At 35.8% G+C, this 25,021-nt stretch overlaps 1 protein-coding gene across 7 annotated transcripts in view; it reads left to right on the forward strand.

The window, feature by feature from the left end:
• The window catches only part of FER (FER tyrosine kinase), a 465,769-nt gene that overhangs the window by 197,977 nt on the left and 242,771 nt on the right, over positions 1 to 25,021 (forward strand). For all 7 annotated transcript variants that reach the window (XM_070045166.1, XM_070045168.1, XM_070045167.1 and 4 more), the window contains one exon: positions 11,877 to 11,969. In XM_070045166.1, coding sequence (XP_069901267.1) covers positions 11,877 to 11,969 — 93 coding nt within the window. The remainder of the gene's footprint in view (positions 1 to 11,876; positions 11,970 to 25,021) is intronic.

The following is a 25,021-nucleotide window of genomic DNA, read 5'->3' on the forward strand; positions in this document are numbered from 1 at the left end:
TAGCATACGATATTTGTTTTTCTCTTTCTGACTTACTTCACTCTGTATGACAGACCCTAGGTCCATCCAAAATGCCTGGGTCTTTAAACAGCTGAATTGTAAGGAAAATATAGGGATGGAGAGGGAACTTATTGATTAAAAGATGCTTAAAGATACATTAAATAAAATTTTAAAAATGTTCAAAACTAAAAGTATAGTGTCTAGGGATGCACACTAAAAACTAAAAATAATGCAAGTGAGTGATTTACTGTGGAAGGCATGATAGTGGTAACCTTGGAGGAAGGGATATAGGTGGTTGTGACTGGGACCTGTCTGTCACCTGGAGGCCTTCTGCAGTATTTGGCAAAGTTCAGTTTCTTGAACTGGGTGTGATTACGAGGACATTTACCTTGATTTATATATTTCTTGTGTTTGATTTTCTGAATCAGTTTTTGTAATGATAAAAAAGGTAAGATACTTTAACTATTCTAATTAAAATATTTGGCAACAGTCTCTCCTCTGTCCACCAAATCTAACTTATGAAGTAAAATTGATTTGGAAAATGTATTCATTGATTCACCAAACTTTATGTATATGTGTTAGTACGTGTTTTGCATATCTCTACTCCACTGTGTGTGTACTTTATGACAGGCATTATTCTGATGATCTATTGCTATGTAACAGATCATTGCAAAACTTAAAGGCTTAAAACAACCAATTATTCATTTGCTCATGAGTCTCTGTTTGGGAAGAGTTCAGTGGGGAAGGCTTATCTCTGTTCCACGTATCATAAACTGTAACAGTTGGGCTAGAGGCATTAGGATCCACTTCCTAAGTGGTTCACCCACATGACTTGCAGTTTGGGTGCTGCTGGCTGCAAGTTCAACTGAGCTCTTGTTTATCTTCTTGTAGATCTGTCTCTGGGTTGCTTGATGTTTGTTACAGCTTGAGGTGCCTAGGTTCAAGAGTATATGTTCTAAGAAAACCAGAAGGAAGCTGATTGTATGACCTAGCCTCAGAAGTCACGTAATGTCCCTTTCACCATTGTCACATACTCACCCAAAATCAAGTGGAGAGAACATATGCCCCACTTCTCAGTGAAAGAAGAGTCAGAGTCTTTATGGTAAGAAGGGCATGTGTGATGGAGATATTGTTGAGGCCATTTTGGAGAGTGCAGTATGCCACACGCACTGTCTCAGCTTTGTATACAAAGCTGAATGAGATAAAGTCCTTGTCCGCAAGGAGCTCACAGTTCCTTGAAGTTAACAGATAACAGTGAAGTTAACAGATAATTATAACAAGAATGTGATGAGAGTAAAGCTTGGGTATTGTCAGAGGACATAAAAAGAATACTCTTGATTTAGAGTGCCAGATCTTGGGGTAAAAGTCTGCTTTGGGCCTGAAGAAGGAATAAGAGGTGGACAGGGTAAAAAAAAAGAAAAATATTGGAATAGTATTTCAGGAAAAGGAAGAAGCATCATGTATCACTTAAGTAAAAGAAAATATGGTGCATTCTAAATCTTCAGTATTTATATATGACCATATTATAGGTATGAAAAGTTAAGTGGAGAGAGATGGGATTGAATAAGTATGTAGGAGCTATATTATAGAAAAAACTTTTTGTGTGAATTGGGATTTTATTGTGAACTTAGTGGGGGAGCCATTCAAGATAGTAAACAGCAGAGTGAAATGGTCTGATTTACCTTTTTACAAAGGCCACTCTGGGGGCTTTATAGAGAACAGGAGCAAATAACAATTGAGGGCAGTAATGCTGGTGCCTGAACTGAAGTCACATCAGGGAGTCCTGAAAGAAAGGGGCTGATTTTAGAGATATTTTACAAACTTTTGAATTCGGTGACTGATTGGATATGGATATGAGGGAGAAGGAATACCAAGATTGACCTCCAGATTTCTGCCTTCGGAATTCTGTAGTTGTTGGCGCTAGCCACGAAAGAAAGGCTCATAGGAATAGAAGCAGATTGAACTGGGGGAAGGATAATGAGTTCTAGTTGGAGGTCTGGCCTAGAGATGTAGCTTTTGGGCATCATCAGCATGCAGATGATAATTGAAGTGATAGAGATAAATGTGTTTGATTTTGGGGGGGGCAAGAGAGGAGGGCCAAGGATGGTAATGTTGGGTGCCTGACATTTAAGGGGCAGGCAAAGAAAAAGGATGTTGTAAGGGAGAATGAAGTGGAACAACCAGACAGATAGGAGGAAAACCAAGAGGCAGTGATGTTACTGAAGCCTAGGGAAAAGAGGGGAGTTGTCAACAGGGAAACGTTCTGTGGAAAGTCAAATAAAGTACCCAATGGGTTTGGCAACATTGAGATCATGTGGGAGAGCAAATTAAAATTTCAGTGACACGAGAAGCAAGTGGATAACAAGGAATAAGCAGAGACGGTTATATAGTTGATTTTTTTTTTTTTTTCTATCAGCACTTTCAGGTGGCTAAGTTTCAGAGGGAAGGAAAGTTAGGATAATGATCTGTGGAAAATAAAGTATATTTTAGTTGGACCTCTATCCCAATGTTGAGATTGATCATTGTGGGTGTCAGTGGTCTTTCATCCATTGATAGAGTACTTCCTAATTATCTGCTGTTCTTGTATAATCTTCCTCCATTAACTCATCTGCTTTATTTTATCACATGAAGCAGAAAGAAAGTAGGCTAAGGTACTTATGATAATGCTTTCATATTGTATCTGGTAGTTTTTTTGTTTGTTTGTTTGTTTGTTTGTTTTATTTTTTAATGAGAGGAAAATTCCAGACTCCTTTTTAAGATCAAAAAAAAATTTTTTTGGTGAGATAATCTTTTTTCTTTATCCTTTGATAAAGAGGATTATTGTTTAATTAAGATTCATCCTTTATTGAATTGCTGTTTCTCCTGGTATTATTTCAACTGAAAATATTATGTATCTGTCAGCCAGTTCCATAGATATTATACTACAATTTGAGTAGTACCGATAAAAGATTAGGTTTTTACTTGGAATAAAGTATAGCTATGCAAAGGTATTCTGAATTAGAAATATTACAGACTAATCGTATAATTTCAATGACTTCTATGGCCAAGGAAATCATTGATATTTTTGTCTTACTTTTTCTAATCTTCAGTATAATGCCTGTCTTCTTTCAGCTTCATATCCATTAGATATAAAGTTCTTTATGCTCTTCGAATTTTAAATGTGAATTGTGAGCTTATCATGACTTAAGCGGGGGTGGGGGTGAAATGCTTTCATTTTTTGTCTTCTGAGAATTTTGTCTTCTGAGAATCTCTGAATATGGCTAAATAGTCTTTTGAGGCTCTGGAAAAATTTTTGCTGTGTCTAAGGCCATGAAAGTATGATTAGAGTCAAATGCCCTACACCTATATAGTAGTATTCTAATTCTCTTGGATATGTAAAAACAGAACAAAACAAAATAACTGCTGAGCTTGCTATGTACCTTTGAGCATAGCTATTTGTGTTAAATAGACCTAGATTGGCTGTAAACCACTTCCTCTTTTCCTTACCCATCCTGAGAAGTTGTGACTCCATCTGATTGCTACCAGACATTACAAATATTTGTATCAGCTTTCCTTCCCCTTTATAAGAAAATTTTCTTCTGTATAAACTTTTCTGAATCTCAGATAAAACACATTGCAGCCACTTGTAAGGTAGGAAGTTAATGCTTGGCAAGGAGAAAATATTTCCAATGTGTATCTTGAAACAGGAGAGTTAGCTTGCCTAAGGAATGAAGACAGTGAAGAACAATCTTGGTGCCTTTAAAAGCTGTGCTTTCTAAAATGTGTAGGTCAGGCAAACCTAGGGAAGCTTAGTCAAGACATTTGACATTCCCTTTGGCCATTATTTTAATAAAATATAGCCTCTCAATTTTTAGGGCTGCCACTCCAATTGAACAAATCACTTCTTAACTCTAGTTATATATTGAAATAGAAAGTATATAATCAAAGCCAAAAAGAATGTTGTGGGGTAAAAAATTCATCAGGAATAAAAATTTAAACACCATTTAGAACCTTTCAGGTACTTTTATTAGAATCTTCATGAAATTTTGCTCTGAGTGAGATAACTACAGGAAACCTTCCCGGAAAGGCGTTATTTTGAGGTTCAGTCATCTCTGTACTCAGAGAGCTATACAGAGTTTTTACCTCAAACTGATGGATGAAAATATGATTAGTGTTTCTGGGCTATACTTTCTTTGTTGTTATATTTTCTATGTGCATTTACAATAGGTATAAATTAAGGTTTCCTCTATAAGGACAGAGATAGACAACGCTAGTTATAAAATCTCTGGAGAACTCAGTAGGAACAAGGGGATTTAGGGAATTTTCAAATTCTCATTATCTCTAAACTTTTTCTCCCATGTAATAATTTTGCTTAATAAAAAATACAATTTTAAATATTTAGAATTATTGTACTATTATTGTACCTTTAATAATTTTGTGAAACCATTGATATGGTTACTTGATGAATACCCACTCTAAATTTTCAGCTGAAAAATTGTAGTTTGGACGATGACACCTAATCAGAGTTCTTCCTGATAGTAAGTATGATATTTGGAGTTACATATTGACTGTTCTAGGCCAGTATGCTCTTCATCACTTATTGATTCTGCTCTGCTTATTGCCTAATGATGAAATAGTGAATGAATTTATGAAAATACCAGTATATGCAATGGATGCTTTATTAATTTAAACAGATTAGTGCCTATTGTATAGGAATAGAGACTTGGTCCTGAGATTTCTAGCTTACATAGATAACTCTTTTAGGGATTTTTTTTTTTTGTAAAGAGCAAGCAGTAGCTGGAGCAGGATGTGTGGTAAAGGGAAAGGTTCATCCTTCCTTCTCTTCATTTCTCTCTCCCACCTCCTTTCTCTTACTTGTTTTCCTATGAGAGCAACTTAAATATAAAAGCTGATGGGACAGTACATCAAAGAGAAATCTATTAGGTTTTTTTTAAGGTGTAAAGTCCTTGGGAGGACAGGAAGGGATGAGGTACAAGTAGAGTGGTCACCCTTGGTGGGAGAGAGACAGCTTCATGTTTCCATGGGAAGAGAAGGAATGGATTTGTAGATTTGAAAAGGGAAGTTGAAGGAGTTGCTGGCTTGTAGCTTCCTTCTAAAGAAGCTGTAGAGGGTAGAACAAGGTGGTTTTAGACACGAGAAAAGTAAGAAAGGTTTGAAATGGTTGACAACGGCAGTGGGAGAGTTAAGAAGAGAGTTGGCCAGAGAATTTTCATAGTATGTCAGAAATTTAGGGCTCTTTTGAAGTAATAATCATGTGATTCTCCCCAGCAGTGGTGAGTTGCTGAATGCAGAAAGTTGAATCGATCCACCATTAGGGTTTGCTGCCTGGGGACAACAAAGAGACAGGAGAGCAAGGGAATTTAGAATATTGGCAAAAGTGTCAGTGAAATGATGTGTCATGGCATCTCAGTTAGAAAAAGAAGAGAAGAAATGAGCAGGTGATTGATTGGGAGAGATTAGGAGACTCAGAGCCTTAGGGTTTCAGTGATGTTGGAAAATGGTTACAGTGGAACTGGTGAAAGCAAACCAATGGGGTAGGTGCTTGTGGCCAGAAAGAGGGGAGCTGGAATTAGTTAATTTGGAGCTGTTACATGTGAAGATAATGTCCAAGAAAAAGCCATGACTGATGTAAAGTGGAGGAGAATGTTTTCCCTCCTACTGCCTCATAATGAAAGCCTCATGACAGCATTTCTTGAAGTGAATTTTGCAGAATAATATTTCTTCCAAAAAAAGAGTGCATGTACTAATGCATTATTGAGGCTCTGAGACATGTTGTATTTAAGAAATCTGTTTAAATTTGTTTAACTGAGCATTTCCAAAATCTGTGGAATTACTGAACCTTTTGTAATATAACATCTATTAATAACCATCTAAACTAGGGTTTTCACCAACATGTTGAGCAGTTATTTTGTGTGTCATGTGCTGAAACTGTTAAGTAATGGGAATAAGTAAGAGTAATCATCACAGCATAGTAAGTGTTTATTTTGCAAATAATTTTTACATTTATGTTAATGTATTTCAATATTAAAATATTTATTCTCCTGTTGAAAGTAAATATGTGTCCAAAACATTAAAAATGTTAGTGCATTATTTTGTTAGTGACAATTGTGATATTTGTAATCGTTTATTAGAAATCTTCAGTTACTCATGGATATTCTAGGAAGGCCTGCTGTATTCATTCTATGTAGCAGTCAAATAAGGCAGATTAGTTAAAGCAAAAAAGAGAGTTTACCCACTCACATAACTGGATATATCCGGAAATTCAAACCATGTCATCAAGAATTTGTCTGTCTTCGTTTCTCAACTTTTATCTATTAACTTCATTCTCAGGCAGGTGGTACCAGCAATCCCATAGTGTGGAAGTTTCTCTTAGAAACGGGTTGAGGGTGAGACAAATGCTTAGAACATAACTGACTTCTTTCTAAAACAGGTTTCCCAGTTGGATTTTATTTGCTGGTAATGGAAACGCAACATTATAAGCGCCACATTCCTTTCTTTAAAATTTATTCTTTTTTGTTACTTAAGTCATGATTTTCTTTTGGGTCCTGCAGTTGCTGATTCCATTCTAATAAAGTCTTGACTGAGGCCTTGAAACTTGAAATGTTCTCAGTTATTAGTTCCAGTAACAAAAGGAACTCTGAACAGATAAGAGGATTATTGATACATGTGCAGTATGAAAATATCAAACAGTAAAACCATTCATGAAACTTCTTAGATAAAGTTGGAAACTTAAAATCTTTACAGAAATGAAATATGTACATAGTAGTCTTTATGGTGTCCTTGTGAGGTCCTCTGCAGAAAATATAAAACCAATAAACTTCATCTCCCCTACCCCCCAAGAGCAATCAACAAAAGAAAACAAACAAAAAACCAAAAAACAAGAAAACCAAAACAGAATAACAAGAAAAATTTTTGTGATGTCTAGAGTTTAACCCTTTAAATAATCTTCTGAGGAACATAGTCTTTAAAGGCCTGTTGTGATAATTGACTGCTTTAGAAAATGGTAGTTAAATTCAAGTCTGTAACTTTTGATAAATTAATGGCTTCTTTGTCATACTGAAGACCCTTAAATTGTGTCTTTTATTTTCTTGGTTTGTGAATAAAGGTAAATAAAATTATGACGGGTAGGTTACTTGTCTTAATAAAATACATATGAGTGCTGCATCCTGTTTGAATATAGAAAGTCATAAGAGATGTTCATTCTTACCTCATAACCAAAATAAGGAGGATAAAGTACAAAATAATGGTTAAAAAAATACTCATCAGGGATCTGAGGACAGAAAGAAACCTAAATGAACCAAAGTCCAGAAAGTGGCAAGCCTTTCATAACAAAAACAAAACCAAAAAACAAACAAACAAAAAACCTGTGACTACTTCCATCCTTGGTGGAACTGTGTGATAAGAGGAAACTTCCATCGAAGGGAATAAGAAGTCAACTCAACAAGCTTTTAACAAGCTTGAAAGAACAGTGTGTAGGCTGGTGTGACAGATTAGAATCTGGAGGAGCCCTCCCCACAGAGTGAGGCAGCATCCACTCACCAGCATTTACTCAAGGGTCTTCACCAAGTGGAGCAGAGAATCAGAGAAGGAGACTTGAGAAAAATACTCCAAATGAAGTTCTCCCTGCACCAAAAAGGTGGTACACTGTTGTTGGGGGGTGGGTGGTGTTTGAGGCTTTTGGACAGGAGGACTGAGCACTCTGGATTTTCACCAACAGAAGAAAATACGAAATCCCTCCCAAGTTGATTCTCTTCAGGGAATTCTGGGTCTTCACAGAGTACAGGGCAATGGCTTTCCAAAGGCTAGGAAGGAGGGTAGAAAGTTATCTTAGGGTAGAAAGTTATCTTAGATATATAAAGTAGTGGGTGAGCCTGGAGAGTAAAGAGAACTCCCTAGTGCCCACCTATCCCACACCCCTCCCAAAAAAGAGGGTGCTGGAATCTTGCCAGGGCTCAGATTCCACTCGTAGCTGAAGAAAAACTCTTGATCTAGCCCCAAATATTTGAAGCTGGTGGTGAACTAATTCAAACCAGAGCAGCAGCAGAGGCAAGGCCCAACTTATTAACTACAGCCCCGATTCTAGCAGCCTGACAGAAAAAAGGAGTATGTGTGCCTCTTTCTTGAGGTAAATATTATTGAATTCAGATTCTACTGTTTTTTTATACAAACCATCTGGCACACAATCAAAGATTATATGGTCCACTAAAAAGTAAGAAATGTGACCCACAGCTAAGAAAATAAGCAGACTCAGAGATGGCCCAGGTATTGGAATTATCAATGTCTTTAAAGTAGCTTTTACAAAAATACTAAGGGATCTAATAGAAAAGATAGACAATGTATATGAAAAGATGGAGAAGTTCAGCAGCAATGTGGATGCTATAAAAAATAGAAATTCTAGAACGAAAAATATAGTATCAGTGCTGAGCAATTCATTAGATGGACTTGTCAGTAGACTGGACACAGCGAGGAAAATTGTAGTGAGCTTTGAAGACAGGTTGACAGAAAGTATTCACAAAGAAGCAAAAAGAGAAAAATAGGTAATAGACTGTTTGAGATCATGGGGTAATATCAAAAGGGCTAACATACATGTAATTAGAATCTAGGGAAGAAAGGAGAGAGGGAGGTGGGAGTAGAAACATATTTGAAGAGACAATGGTTAAGTGTTTTCCAACATTTTCAACCCACAGGTCCAGGAAATTTAACAGATCCCAAGCAGGATAATTAAAAGAAAAAAAATTACATGTACTTATTTCCTAGTTGATTATAAAAGCAGTGAGAGAAAAAAGAAACATTATGTATAGGGGAGTAATGACATGAATTCTAGCTGACTTCATACCAGAAACAATGGAGACCAGAAGACAAAGTGCTAGAAGAAAAAAAAAAGCCATCGACTTTTAATTCTATATCCTGTGAAAATATCCTTAAAAAAATAAAGGCAAGCAGCACTTTACAACCACTGGGATGATGATAATCAGAAAAACAGAAATAATAAGTGTTGGTGAGGATGTGGAGAAGTTAGAAGGCACATCCGTTGCTGGTGGGAACGTAAAGTGGTGCAGCCACTGTGAAAGAAGTTTGGCTGTTCCTCAAAAAGGTAAACGTAGAATTACCATATGACCAAGCAATTCCACTCCTAGATAAATCCCTGAAAGAGTTGAAAACAGATACCCAAGTACATGTGTACGAATGTTCATAGCAGCACTATTCACAATAGCCAAAAGATGGAAGCAGCCCAAATGTCCTTGTCAATATTAGTAAAACCCAAATAATAATAATAGCTAATATTATAAGCATTCATTATGGTAAAGGAGAGAGGGAGGAGAAAAGAAGGGAAAATGGGAGGCAGAGAGGGAAGAGGGAGGAGAGATAAGGAAGCTGCTGTGAGAAAGATATGTTCAGCTTACACAGGTAATGGCAAAGGGATTATTTTGATCTGTTCAAAATAATTTATTAAATAGAATAACGAGCTTGGGAATAATGAATAATAATGATGAATAATGAATAATTTGTTAAATAGAATAATGAGCTTCGTGAGGGTGTGGCTGAAATTGGTAAAGTGCCTTGATTACTAGACATAGGGACCTCTAATGAAATACTTTCATTCTCATCGTAATGTATTCTTTGTTTAATAATTTATTAGTTTAAGCAAAGAAGATAAATGTACTGCCCTATTATTATATCCCTTAATTGTTTTAAAAGCAGAATTTCAGTTAAGATGTCTTGATAATTTAACTCATAGTACTGTAAGTTTTAAAAAACTGAAATGCACAGTTGCTTACTGAGCAAAATCTATTAGTACTTAAATTGTTGAGTCAGTGAGGTGCTCAAAAGGAAACTGTTTGGTGTACATCTTGCACTACTGGATACTTTATTAAAAGAATTATAATACGTTTTTGCTCATACATTTGAGAAAATCTCCATGGAACATGAATTATATTTCTATATTGAACAGGGAGGGAGCTGATTATAGCCTGAGGCTTGGGATTTATGTCCCTGGAGAAATCATTTAAGAAGATACAGAGTCAAGAAAGCAGGAAGAATGACAGAAAGCTTTACAACCTAGGTTTCATTGAACTCCATTCTGTTTTACTATAAATTTCCTTAGCATCATTATTTTAAGACAAAATCTTAATCATTCAAATGTTCCTTTTGCACATTTAGTTTCCAATTTCATTATTTCAAAATATGAAAATGCTTGACTTAGCAAGGGGGCTTTCTTTTAATAAATGTTCTTAATATGCAAGCATCAAAGAAAAAAAGACAGCATGACAAACTAGGTTACTAGACAGTGAATACTTCTAAAATGGTTTCTCTTCAGTCAGAACCCAATTGCTAAAATAAATCAATTAGAAACTGTTTTATACTTAAATTGTATACCGTGATGGGATGGGAATAGAAACTGTGTATCCTTCATTCTCTCCAGCAAATCAATATCTGCAAAAGACTAAGTTATTTGTTTATTTATAAATGCATTCCTTTTATGAAGGACATATTGATATTTGAAGTATTTCATTTATATTATAGAGTTAACAACAGTTGAGAATTTTTTTCAGGAGACAGTCTTCTCTAGCATTATAATTTCCCTGTAGTTATTTCTCGCAAAATCCCTCCAAATTTCATGGCTGCTTTGCATAAGTAGTCCCAGAGATATTTGGCCCTCAGCCTGGAGTTTGAGCGTGAATGTTATCTTTTTCTTGAATCTTATTGCCTACTGACTTGAATAAGTATCTGACTGGTCCTACAGGGCCAAATAATCACTTTCATTGTTCCTTCTAATAATGTTATTAGATTGAGTTTATTTACGGAAGTCTGTAAGAAATAATATATGGTTATTGCTTCAACAAGCTATTATTAACAAAAAAGTGTTCCATTGTTACCTTTCACTCTCCGTAGTTCATCCTTCCATTGGGGAACAAGTTCTGAGGGTACCCTCAGGCAGGATATAACTAATTGTCCTAAGGGGAGTAACCCTGGTTGCCAGCCTGATGCAGTGGAGCTCTTCTGTGAAAGTTTCATCAATAATCAATGCAATGCAAATGGTTGGGGAGTTGAACAATGGTCACGAATTTTTTGAGATGAAGATTTTTATCTAGTCCAGTGTCCTCCTGTTTACTGATATGGAAACTTAAGAGCCACAATAGTTAAGTGATTTGCCCAGACTTATACCCTTTTTCCCTTCTGACATCAATAACCTTATTGTTTCTACCTTAGTGCCTCCTTTAAGAGCCTTGCTTTGAGAACTGTTGTGTGCTTTTTGGTTAAAGTTGTTCATTTTTAATTACCGTGGCATCTAAATAGACTGTCATTTGGAAGAGCTGGGGTGTTTGGGATTTTTTTTTAAATCTATTTCTAGTGCTTGAGAAATCTTCTGAAACAAAAACATTTGGGAAGGCGAAAACTGTTAAAAAGGTATAGCCAAGATGTGGAGAATGGACGAGTGGGGAGTAAGGCATATACAGCAGTTGTTTTGTAATTAAATTTATGAAGAATATGTCACAACTACAGTACTATCTGAAATTTTCTGTTAGACTGGTTCCTTCTAGCTGTGTCTTTTTGTTTTTCCTCTGAGTGCTAATATTTGGTTTTCTCTGTGTTTCCTTAGCATTTCTTGTTTTCTCTCATCTCATGAATTTCTATTTCTTTCTTATTTTTCCCCAAATCATGACATTTATTGAGGGACCAGGAAAATAAAATGCTATAGAGTTCATATGCGTTTGGTTATTTTTCATTCTTAATGTTAGGAAGCTTACATTTTATTTACTTGGAAGACAGAGTGGATGGACATAAGTTGTGGATAAATACCAAAATACCTAGCATAACTGTGTATATACTAGATAGTTTACTACTGCTGAAGGCTTCTTTCTTAATCTCTCCAGGAAAGGAAGGAGAGGCTGTCCAAATTTGAGTCTATTCGTCATTCAATTGCTGGAATCATTAGGTCTCCAAAGTCTGCACTGGGCTCTTCAACAGTAAGTAGGATGAACTCTCTATGCTACTGAAAATAGTCATTGTCTACCTTCTTTCTGATATACCAATGAATATAATATGTAAACTTGTATTTATGAATGGAAAGGTAAGTACACAATTTAACTTTTTGTGGGCATATGAGTCTGTGTATATATGTGTATATTAAAACCCCTAGTAACAGTGATGTAGGCAGGAAAGAAACTTGTATTGTAGATTTTCTGTACTACATATAAGTAGTTACAGGGAGTATTTTATGTACTTTGGGGCTTTATTAGAAGAAAAATATAAACAAGTTTCTTTTACAGTGAAACATGTTTTTATAATAGGGATTACTGTATATCTATTTTTAAAATGTATCAGTTTATATGTGTGTTCATATCTTTAAGAACATTTTAATTAGATAATTGAAGTCTGTTTGAAATTTGGGCTAGGCACATCGCAGTAATGCATAGAATATTAATTATCCCTAGTAATAGCAGCTATAGGCAAGCAAGATAAAAAATATTCTTATCTCATTTATATATAAAATTATAAAGTATTTTTCTTACTTCATGACCTATAAAACTAAATTATCAAACTTTTTATTCTAGCCATGCCTCATTCACAGTAGAGCTTTATAATAGTATTTTATTGAATGATGGTTAAAACGATATTCAGTACAAATTAATTACATGCTTTTCCCCCCATCTTGTGAAGTTTCTACAGAATAATATCTTAATATCATTTCTTATTCTTTAAAAGTTCAGCTAAGACAATGTGACCTCCTCTTATTTAGAAAAAAAAAGTGTTTCCTAACCTTAGATTAGTTAAATGTCCATTCACATTTTGGATTTATTTGCTCTAATTCCTTTTTAATATAAAACACATGTTCCCATATTTATTCCACTCAGGCAACAATCTTTTATGTACAATTGTGGCAAAGCATCAAGTATTTTAATTAACAAAAAAGCAGGAAATTATATTTTTGTGTAAAAGAGATAGATTTTAACCTTTGATGCTGCCATTGTCACTTCCAATATGCTGAAGTGTTCTATGGGAGTAGAACTAATGCAGACCATCTCATATGGCATTAAATAGCAAGTGAAAATAAAAATAATTATGGGCAAGAGCTACATGATAGAGTAAGTCTCTTTCAAATCTTATCTCCTACTTTTGTTTTCTTAAATTTACAACTTTACAGATAAATACTAGTTCATAGGACTAGTTTTGTTATGATTTGACAGTCAAAATAAAGTATAGGAGACTTGATTAAGAGTTTATAAGAAGTTTCAGAGACTCTATGAAGAGAGTCTTTTGATAACTTTTATTAGAAGAAAAAAGAAAAACAAGTCTAAAAAAGGAAATATTTAAAAACAGTTTTTTAAAAAAGAAAAACAAATGTAGTTCTTGAGAAGAAATGTTCAAATACCTCAGTGAACCGTTTATAAAATTATTTAACATTAAAATGAGTCAGTGAAACACAGGACATAATTAAGTTGTAATAACTCACCTTTATTTCACTTAGGTCAGAGGTCTTTGTGCCAGCACCTAATAGCTGATTTGTGAAAGGTGTCCCCCACCATTTTTTCTTCCTGTGTGCTGTTAGAAATCAAGCTTGACTTGAGTAAAATGTCTGAAATACTTGAGAGCCAAGGCTCATTATAAACTCAAGGTTTCCTTTAGTTTTATTTTTAGATGGAAATGTAGGAGAGTGGAATTTAGAGCTTAAAAAGTTTAGCTAATGACAGAAAAATAAGAATTCTATGGGAATGGGGTACCATTTCCCATGTTTGTTTTTTTCCCTACATTACTTTGAAGTTCATTGTTATGGAAGTTCAGCTTTTGGCTCTAGACAGAGGCAGTTTTGATACATCAGCGTTGATCTGAGGACGAGAGAGGTTTTTTCTTTCAAGACACACTAATTTACATCTAAAATAAAAAAAATCCTATTTGTTCATTAAGATGAAGTTGTATAGGGTTGGCATTCCTAAAAGTGTGTCATGTATAGTATGTACAATCTTCATAATTAATTGGTATAAACCATAACTTTTTGAATATCTGAAAGTATTTGCATATTGTTTTCTCCACTTAAAAGTAAAATTATTATAAGTAATTTTACTTAATAAAATTCTTAAGTAATTTTACTGAAGAATAAAATTACTTTATTCTTCAGTAAAATTACTAAATTGACAGTGATTGATATAGGTTAAAATTTGGTGTTTACAAACTGCTTTTACCTGAAATGAAGTGCCTTTCCCACAAAATATGTGCCTCATTCAGATATACATTTTTAATAAATTTATGAACATCCTTGAAGCTATGAAATGCCCATTTCATTTAAGAATATGTTCCCTCTGTTAATTGAGAATTCTAGGGAACGGTCACTTCCCCCAGTTGATCACATTTTTATCTTCATGATTAAGGCAATCATTATCTCCATCAGTTAAGTTCCCTTTGATATTGCCTGATTTATTCAGAAATTTCATGAACTAAAAAGATTGAGATAGTCTGTAGTTTATGATGTGTGGTACACTATGAATAAAGGTACAGAACTATTTCTGTGAGGTGTTAGATATCCTATTTATTTGAAGAAGATTTTCCCCTTGACTACAGAGGTAACTGAGGTTTTAAGTCACTGCGAATGTGAAGGTTTCAGGTATTAAGTATGATAATCTAAGATGGATAAAATTTAGAGGCTCCTTAATTGTAATTTAAAATTTTTTTCTGACATAATTTAGTATTTTTTGGAGTATTCTAGTTTGGTAAAGGTAACATAGAGGAAGGAAAATTTTTAATTTCTATAAATGATTTTTTTCTTCATAAAAAACATTTTTTAAAAACCCTGCAAAATGGCAGACTTACGCCTATTTAAATTATTTTATTGTGATATACTTCACGCAACACAAAAATCAGCATTTCAAAGTGTACACACAGTGGTTTTAGTATATTCATTATGTTGTGCAACCATCACCACTATAGAATTCCTGAACCTTTCAATCTCCGCAATAAGCAACTGCATTTCTGTTAGCAATTAGTCTTAATTCCCCCCCTTTTCAATTTTCTGGTAATCACTCATCTATTTTTCATCCCTATGGATTTGCCTATTCTGGACATTTCGCATAAAAAGAGTCACACAATATGTGACCTTTTTTGTCTAGTTTCTTTCAACTTAATGTAATGTTTTCAAGGTTCATCCATGTTGTAGCATGTATCAATACTTCATTCCTTTTTATGACTGAATAATCCCTTGTATGGATTTATCATATATTGTTTATCCATTCATCAGCTGATGGACATTTGGGTTGTTCCACCTCTGGCTATTATGAATAATGCTGCAATGAACATTCACATGCAAGTTTTTAAGTGAATGTATGTTTTCAGTTCTTTTAGTTATATACCGAGGAATTGCTGGGTTGTGTGGTAATTCTATGTTTAAGTTTTTGAGGAACTGCCAAACTGTTTTCCACAGTGGTTGCAACATTTTGCATTCCCACCAGCAATGTATATAATGCATGAGTTTTCCAATTTCTCTACAGTCTCAACGCCTGTTATTTTTTCATTTTTTAAAAATTATAGGCATCCTAGTAAATATGAAATGGTATCTCATTGTAGTTTTATTTGTATTTTCCTGATGACTAATGATGTTGAGCATCTTTTAATGTGATTATTGGTCACTTGCATATGTTCTTCAGAGATATTACTGTTCATATCCTTTGCACACGTTTTAATTGGTGGTATTTTTCATTGTTGAGTTATGAGTTCTTTATATATTCAGGATACAAGCCCCTTTTCAGATATATAATTTGAAAAAAATTTTTCTCATTTTGTGAATTGTCTTTTCACTTTCTTGGTAATGTTCTTTGACACACAAAAGTTTTAAATTTTGCCAAAGTCCAATTTATCTAATTTTCTTTCATTTCACGTGCTTTTGGTGTTGTATCTAAAAAACCATTGACTAATGCAAGGTCATGCCAGTTTTCACCTGTGTTTCCTTCTAGAGTTTTATAGTTTTATCTTTTACATGTAGGTCTTTGATCTATTACAAGTTAATAGCTGTGTATGGTGTGAGGTAGACATCCAAATTCATTTTTTTTCCTGTGTGGAAGCATGTTTAATTTAAAATCTTAAAAAAGCAGCAACTATGAAATCACTGTTTCTTTACTCAAATAAACATACAAAAATTGGAACTAGAGAGCATAATTTTAGATAAAATAAAACAATTGCATTATACATAGGGAAATGAATTAATCATGATAATATTCCCATTGAACTTATCATAGCTACTTATTTTACCATTTTTTTACAGTGTGACTAAAATGTAGAGCTATCTGTGAAGACAGTCTAATGGAACACTTTGATCAACAGTGTTGCTAGAAGGAAGAATGTTAGATAATTAGCTTTAGATGAATCTGGCTTTAACTGAATACAGTATCTGATGTCAGCTCCAAGCATGTTTTCTTTTTTTCCACTGTACTAAAAGAGTTAAATAACCTATCCATAGTACCTCCACGTATTGAGGTCTGCTCCACAGCCAGCATCTTTCCATGCTTCAGGAGGTTATAAATTTGCATTGAGGACTATTTCTCCTAGACTGCTTCTGAAGTCAAGGACAGAGGTGTTAGACAGGATTCATAGTATAATCTGAAAGCCTACTGGCAATCAACAGGGTCCATTTCCATTGAAAATCTTTCAAACCACAATATATTTGATGAGATCTGTTCTAGTCATGTCAAGAATATTGCCCTTTCTCCAGAGCCATTGCTTTACTGCAGAATTTTTGTTATAAGTGGCTGAGCAAACAGTTTGTTCCATCTTACAGCCCCTTGTGAGTACTAGTTGTTCACTGATCTGTGGAGTACAGAACACCCTTATAATAGTAGCACTCTTCGAAAAATGTTCTTTAAAACCAGAATAAAGCACATTTTGCTCCAGATAATTGTTCTTTAGATGTCAGAAGAATTACTATTCTTTTGTCTCTTTAAAATTAATATTTTTCTGGATTCTGTTGACATATAGTTTATTTTAATTTTTGAATTACTTTGCATTTGAACTTAGAAAATAAAAATACTGAAAAATAAAGATGTGCATCCATTATATATAATAATATAGTAAATAAGATTTGTTTGTTTGCTTCTATTTAGAAAATTAGCAAACTATCATTTAGCTGTGTTTAAGTTGTATATCAGTTATCATGTTGGTATTGTAACACTTGGCTTCCACCATTGGCATAGGGCAATATAGTTATTTTCATTCATAACATAATAAATTGCTTATTTTTTTAGTGTTTTCCTTTGTGTCTAGCAGAACAACCTTGTACTTCTTCTCACAAGGCGTGTTGTTAAATTCAGCTTAAATATTATGTATTTTAAACCTTGGTTGTCTTCCTTTATTCTGAAGGTCTTAGTATTTATTTATTTATTTATTTAGCCCAGACACTCAGATGTAGAAAAATGAGAAACAACAGTAAATAAAAATTAAATTTCTTACATCATATCACTGACATAAATACACTGAATTCTCCAATATAGTTAGCCATGTTTAGGAAAACTAAATATTATTCTCAGAGTTGCAAGTTTTGAATCACTAGTATTATCATACATAATTTTTCAAGAAGAGCTTATCAGGATTTATTTTCTTTAATTTCATTATATAGAGAGTAAATCTGTACTTTTATGTGTTTGCTCAAATGCTTAAAACAAATAACCCACATCATGTCAGAATGATGCTATATTCTATATATGCAATCCCAACTTGATGATAAATGTTTAAATTTACTGAGCTATGATTTCATACTGACTCATTAGAATGATCTGGTAATAGTTTTAGTTGAGATGTGTAGTATAACATTGGCACTGAATAGTTAATGGACTAAAATGTTATTGTTGATACTGTGGCACATTTTATATGTAATATTGCATGAAATTAAGGTAAGGATATTTGATACAGAAAAAATAAAGCTGTAGAAAAAATTGCAGTGATATGATGGGATGAGGGAGAATGAATCAAAGTCACAAGCACAATTGGAAAAAGTAAATGGATAAAAAAGATAAAGAAAAAAGAATGATTACTAATAAAGAGAAGATGAGTAAGGGAACTAAAGCAGGGGAAAAAAAGAGCAAAGTGAGGGGAAATCAGAAGGTAGTGGAGGAAGCAGAAGTGTGAGACCAAAAATGAATGACTTTTAAGAAAATATATTTTGCTAGAGATAGTGCCTCTTGTTAGAGATCCGAGAAGGTGCGTAAAAAGGCAATCGGGAGTTGGGGGGGAGACCTTCAAGATGGCGAAAGAGTAAGACGCGGAGATCACCTTCCTCCCCACGAATACATCAGAAATACATCTACATGTGGAACAACTCCTACAGAATACCTACTGAATGCTAGCAGAAGACCTCAGACGTCCCAAAAGGCAAGAAAGACCCTAGGTACCTGGGTAGGGCAAAAGAAAAAAGAAGAAACAAAGACAAAAGAATATGGATGGGACCTGCACCAATGGGAGGGAGCTGTGAAGGAGGAAAAGTTTCCACACACTAGGAAGCCCCTTCATTGGCAGAGACTGTGGGGGGTGGAGGGGGGAAGCTTCAGAGCCACGGAGGAGAGCCAGCAACAGGGGTGTGGAGGGCAAAGGGGAGAGATTCCTGCACAGAGGATCGGTGCCGACCAGCACTCACCAGCCCAAGAGGCTTGTCTGCTCAACCGCCGGGGCCGGGGGTTGCTGGGAGCTGAAGCTCGGATCCCAGGGAGAGGACTGGGGTTGGCTGCGTGAACACAGCCTGAAGGGGGCTAGTTCACCACAACTAGCTGGGAGGGAGTCCGGGAAAAAGTCTGGAGCTGCCGAAGAGGCAAGAGATCATTGTTTCTGGGTGTTCCAGGAGAGGGGATTCAGAGCACAGCATAAACGAGCTCCAGAGACTGGCTCGAGCCGTGGCTATCAGTGTGGACCCCCAGAGATGGGCATGAAATGCTAAGGCTGCTGCTGCAGCCACCGAGAAGCCTGTGTGCAAGCACAGGTCACTATCCACACCTCCCCTGTTGGGAGGTTGTGCAGCCCGCCACTGCCAGGGTCCCGTGATCCAGGGACAACTTCCCTGGGAGAACACACAGCGCGCCTCAGGCTGGTGCAACGTCACGCTGGCCTCTGCCGCCACAGGCTTGCCCCGCACTCCATACCCCTCCCTCCTCCCGGCCTTACTGAGCCAGAGCCCCTGAATCAGCTGCTGCTTTAACCCCATCCTGACTGAGCGAAGAACAGATGCCCTTAGGCGACCTACACACAGAGGCAGGGCCAAATCCAAAGCTGAACCCCAGGGGCTGTGCAAACAAAGAAGAGAAAGGGAAATCTCTCCCAGCAGGCTCAGGAGCAGCAGAATAAATCTCCACAATCAACTTGATGAACCCTGCATCTGTGGAATACCTGAATGGACAAGAAATCAGCCCAAAATTGAGGTGGTGGACTTTGGGAGCAACAATATATATATATTTTTTTCCTTTTTCTCTTTTTGAGAGTGTGTATGTGTATGCTTCTGTGTGTGATGTTGTCTGTATAGCTTTGCTTTTACCATTTGTCGTAGGGTTCTGTCTGTCAGTTTTTTGTTTTTCTTCTTTTTTGAATCACTTTTCAATTTTTTTTTTTTTAATATTTGCTATTTTAATAACTATATTTTATTTTATTCTTTCTTCCTTTCTTTTTTTTCTCTCTTTTCTTCTGAGCCGTGTGGCTGACAGGATCTTGGTGCTCTGGCCAGGTGTCAGGCCTGTGCCTCTGAGGTGGGAGAGCCAAGTTCAGGACATCGGTCCACCAGAGACCTCCCAGCTCCACGTAATATCAGATGGCGAAAGCTCTCCCAGAGATCTCCATCTCAACGCTAAGACCCAGCTCCACTCAACGACCAGCAAGCTACAGTGCTGGACACCCTATGCCAAACAACTAGCAAGACAGGAGCACAACCCCATCCATTAGCAGAGAGGCTGCCTAAAATAATAGTAAGGTCACAGACACCACAAAAATACACCACTGGATGCGAACCTGCCCACCAGAAAGACAAGATCCAGCCTCATCCACCAGAACACAGGCACTAGTCCCCTCCACCAGGAAGCCTACACAACCCACTGAACCAAACTTAGCTGCTGGGGGCCAACAGCAAAAACAACAGGAAGTACGAACCTACAGCCTGCAAAAAGGAGATCCCAAACACAGTAAGTTAAGCAAAGTGAGAAGACAGAGAAACACACAACAGATGAAGGAGCAAGGTAAAAACCCACCAGACGAAACAAATGAAGAGGAAATAGGCAGTCTACCTAAAAAGAATTCAGAGTAATGATAGTAAAGATGATCCAAAATCTTGGAAATAGAATGGAGAAAATACAAGAAACGTTCAACAAGAACCTATAAGAACTAAAGAGCAAACAATGATGAACAACACAATAAATGAAATTAAAAATTCTCTAGAAGGGATCAATCAACGGTTAAGTGACCTGGGAGATAAAATAGTGGAAATAACTACTGCAGAGCAGAATAAAGAAAAAAGAATGAAAAGAATTGAGGACAGTCTCAGAGACCTCTGGGACAACATTAAACCCACCAACATTCGAATTATAGGGGTCCCAGAAAAAGAATAGGAAAAGAAAGGGATTGAGAAAATATTTGAAGAGATTATAGTTGAAAACTTCCCTAATATGGGAAAGGAAATAGTTAATCAAGTCCAGGAAGCACAGAGAGTCCCATACAGGATAAATCCAAGGAAAAACACACCAAGACACATATTAATCAAACTATCAGAAATTAAATACAAAGAAAAAATATTAAAAGCACCAAGGGAAAAACAACAACATACAAGGGAATCCCCATAAGGTTAACAGCTGATCTTTCAGCAGAAACTCTGCAAGCCAGAAGGGAGTGGCAGGACATATTTAAAGTGATGAAACGGAAGAACCTACAACCAAGATTGCTCTAGCCAGCAAGGATCTCATTCAGATTTGATGGGGAAATTAAAACCTTTATAGACAAGCAAAAGCTGAGAGAGTTCAGCACCACCAAACCAGCTTTACAACAAATGCTAAAAGAACTTCTCTAGGCAGGAAACACAAGAGAAGGAAAAGACCTACAATAACAAACCCAAAACAATTAAGAAAATACTAATAGGAACATACATATCAATAATTACCTGAAATGTAAATGGATTAAGTGCTCCAGCCAAAAGGCATAGACTGGCTGAATGGATACAAAAACAAGACCTGTATATATGCTGTCTACAGGAGAACCACTTTAGACCTAGTGACACGTACAGACTGAAAGTGAGGAGCTGGAAGAAGATATTCCATGCAAATGGAAATCAAAAGAAAGCTGGAGTAGCGATTCTCATATCAGACAAAATAGATTTTAAAATAAAGACTATTAGAAGAGACAAAGAAAGACACTACATAATAATCAAGAGATCAATCCAAGAAGAAGATATAACAATTGTAAATATTTATGCACCCAACATAGGAGCACCTCAATACATACGGCAAATGCTAACAGCCATAAAAGGGGAAATCAGCAGTAACACAATCATAGTAGAGCACTTTAACACCCCACTTTCACCAATGGACAGATTATCTAAAATGAAAATAAATAAGGAAACACAAGCTTTAAATGACACATTAGACAAGATGGACTTAATTGACATTTATAGGACATTCCATCCAAAAACAACAGAATACACTTTCTTCTCAAGCGCTCATGGAACTTTCTCCAGGATAGATCATATCTTGGGTCACAAATCAAACCTTGGTAAATTTGAGAAAATTGTAATCATATGAAGTATCTTTTCCGACCACAACGCTATCAGACTAGATATTGATTACAGGAAAAAAATCTGTAAAAAATACAAACACATGGAGGCTAAACAATATACTACTTAATAACTAAGAGATCACTGAAGAAACCAAAGAGGAAATCAAAAAATACCTAGAAACAAATGACAGTGAAAACATGACGACCCAAAACCTATGGGATACAGCAAAAGCAGTTCTAAGAGGGAAGTTTATAGCAATACAGCCCTACCTCAAGAAACAAGAAACATCTCCAATAAACAACCTAACCTTACACTTAAAGCAATTAGAGAAAGAAGAACAAAAAAACCCCAAAGTTAGCAGAAGGAAAGAAATCATAAACATCAGATGAGAAATAAATGAAAAGGAAATGAAGGAAACAATAGCAAAGATCAATAAAACTAAAAGCTGGTCGTTTGAGAAGATGAACAAAATTGATAATCCATTAGCCAGACTCATGAAGAAAAAAAAGGAGAAGACTCAAATCAGTAGAATTAGAAATGAAAAAGGAGAAGTAACAACTGACACTGCAGAAATACAAAGGATCATAGGAGATTACTACAAGCAACTATATGCCAATAAAATGGACAACCTGGAAGAAATGGACACATTATTAGAAGAACACAGCCTTCCAAGACAGAACCAGGAAGAAAAAGAAAATATAAACAGACCAATCACAAGCACTGAAATTGAGACTGTGCTTAAAAATCTTCTAATAAACAAAAGCCCAGGACCAGATGGCTTCACAGGCGAATTCTATCAAACATTTAGAGAAGAGCTAACACCTATCCTTCTCAAACTCTTCCAAAATATAGCGGAGGAAGGAACACTCCCAAACTCATTCTATGAGGTCACCATCACCCTGATACCAAAACCAGACAAAGGTGTCACAAAGAAAGAAAACTACAGGCCAATATCACTGATGAACATAGATGCAAAAATCCTCAACAAAATACTAGCAAACAGAATCCAACAGCACAGTAAAAGGATCATACACCATGATCAAGTGGGGTTTATCCCAGGAATGCAAGGATTCTTCAATATACGCAAATCAATCAGTGTGATACACCATATTAACAAATTGAAGGAGAAAAAACATATGATCATCTTAATAGATGCAGAGAAAGCCTTCGACAAAATTCAACAGCCATTTATGATAAAAACTCTCCAGAAAGTAGGCATAAAGGGAACTTACTTCAACATAATAAAGTCCATATATGACAAACACACAGCCATCATCGTTCTCAATGGTGAAAAAGTGAAACCATTGCCACTAATATCAGGAGCAAGACAAGGTTGCCCACTCTCAGCCCCAATATTCAACAGTCTTTTGGACGTTTTAGCAACAGCAATCAGAGAAGAAAGAGAAATAAAAGGTATCCACATCAGAAAAGAAGAAGTAAAGCTATCACTGTTTGCTGATGACATGATACTATACATAGAGAATCCTAAAGATGCAACCAGAAAACTACTAGAGCTAATCAATGAATTTGGTAAAGTAGCAGGATACAAAATTAATGCACAGAAATCTCTTGCATTCCTATACAATAATGATGAAAAATCTGAAAGAGAAATTAAGGAAACACTCCTATTCACCATTGCAACAAAAAGAATAAAAAACCTAGGAATAAACCTACCTAAGGAGACAAAAGACCTGTATGCAGAAAATTATAAGACACTGATGAAAGAAATTAAAGATGATAAAAACAGATGGAGAGATATACCATGCTCTTGGATTGGAAGAATCAACATTGTGAAAATGACTATACTACCCAAAGCAATCTACAGATTCAATGCAATCCCTATCAAAGTACCAATGGCATTTTTCACAGAACTAGAACAAAAAATTGCCCAATTTGTATGGAAACACAAAAGACCCTGAATAGCCAAAGCAATCTTGAGAAAGAAAAATGGAGGTGGAGGAATCAGGCTCCCTGACTTCAAACTATATTACAAAGCTGCAGTTATCAATACAGTATGGTACTGGCACAAAAACAGAAATATAGATCATTGGAACAGGATAGTAAGCCCAGAGATAAACCCATGCACATATGGTCACCTTATCTTTGATAAAGGAGGCAAGAATATACAGTGGAGAAAAGACAGCCTCTTCAATAAGTGGTGCTGGGAAAACTGCACAGCTACATGTAAAAGAATGAAATTAGAACACTCCCTAACACCATACGCAAAAATAAGCTCAAAATGGATTAAAGACCTAAATGTGAGGCCAGACACTATCAAACTCTTAGAGGAAAACATAGGCAGAACGCTCTATGACATAAATCACAGCAAGATCCTTTTTGACCCACCTCCTAGAGAAATGGAAATAAAAACAAAAATAAACAAGTGAGACCTAATGAAACTTAAAAGGTTTTGCACAGCAAAGGAAACCGTAAACAAGATGAAAAAGACAACCCTTAGAATGGCAGAAAATATTTGCAAATGAAGCAACTGACAAAGGATTAATCTCCAAAATTTACAAGCAGCTCATGCAGCTCAATATCAAAAAAACAAAGAACACAATCCAAAAATGGGTAGAAGACCTAAATAGACATTTCTCCAAAGAAGATATACAGATTGCCAACAAACACATGAAAGAATTCTCAATATCTTTAATCCTTAGAGAAATGCAAATCAAAACTACAATGAGGTACCACCTCACACCAGTCAGAATGGCCATCATCAAAAAATGTACAAACAATGAATGCTGGAAAGGGTGTGGAGAAAAGGGAACCATCTTTCACTGTTGGTGGGAATGTAAATTGATACACCCACTATGCAGAACAGTATCGAGGTTCCTTAAAATAGTAAAAATAGAACTACCATCTGACCCAGTAATCCCATTACTGGGCATATACCCTGAGAAAACCATAATTCAAAAAGAGTCATGTACCGCAATGTTCATTGCAGCTCTATTTACAATAGCCAGGACATGGAAGCAACTTAAGTTTCCATCGACAGATGAATGGTTAAAGAAGATGTGGCACATATATACAATGGAATATTACTCAGCTATAAAAAGAAACGAAATTGAGTTATTTGTAGTGAGGTGGATGGACCTAGAGTCTGTCATACAGAGTGAAGTAAGTCAAGAAGAAGAAAACAAATACCGTATGCTAACACATATATATGGAATCTGAAAGAAAAAAATGTTTCTGAAGAACCTAGAGGGAGGACAGGAATAAAGATGCAGACGTAAAGAATGGCCTTGTGGACTGGGTAGGGGGAACAGTAAGCTGGGACAAAGTGAGCGAGTGTCATGGGCT

Source organism: Globicephala melas, chromosome 3 (assembly GCF_963455315.2).
Source record: "Globicephala melas chromosome 3, mGloMel1.2, whole genome shotgun sequence".
Lineage (NCBI taxonomy): Eukaryota > Metazoa > Chordata > Mammalia > Artiodactyla > Delphinidae > Globicephala > Globicephala melas.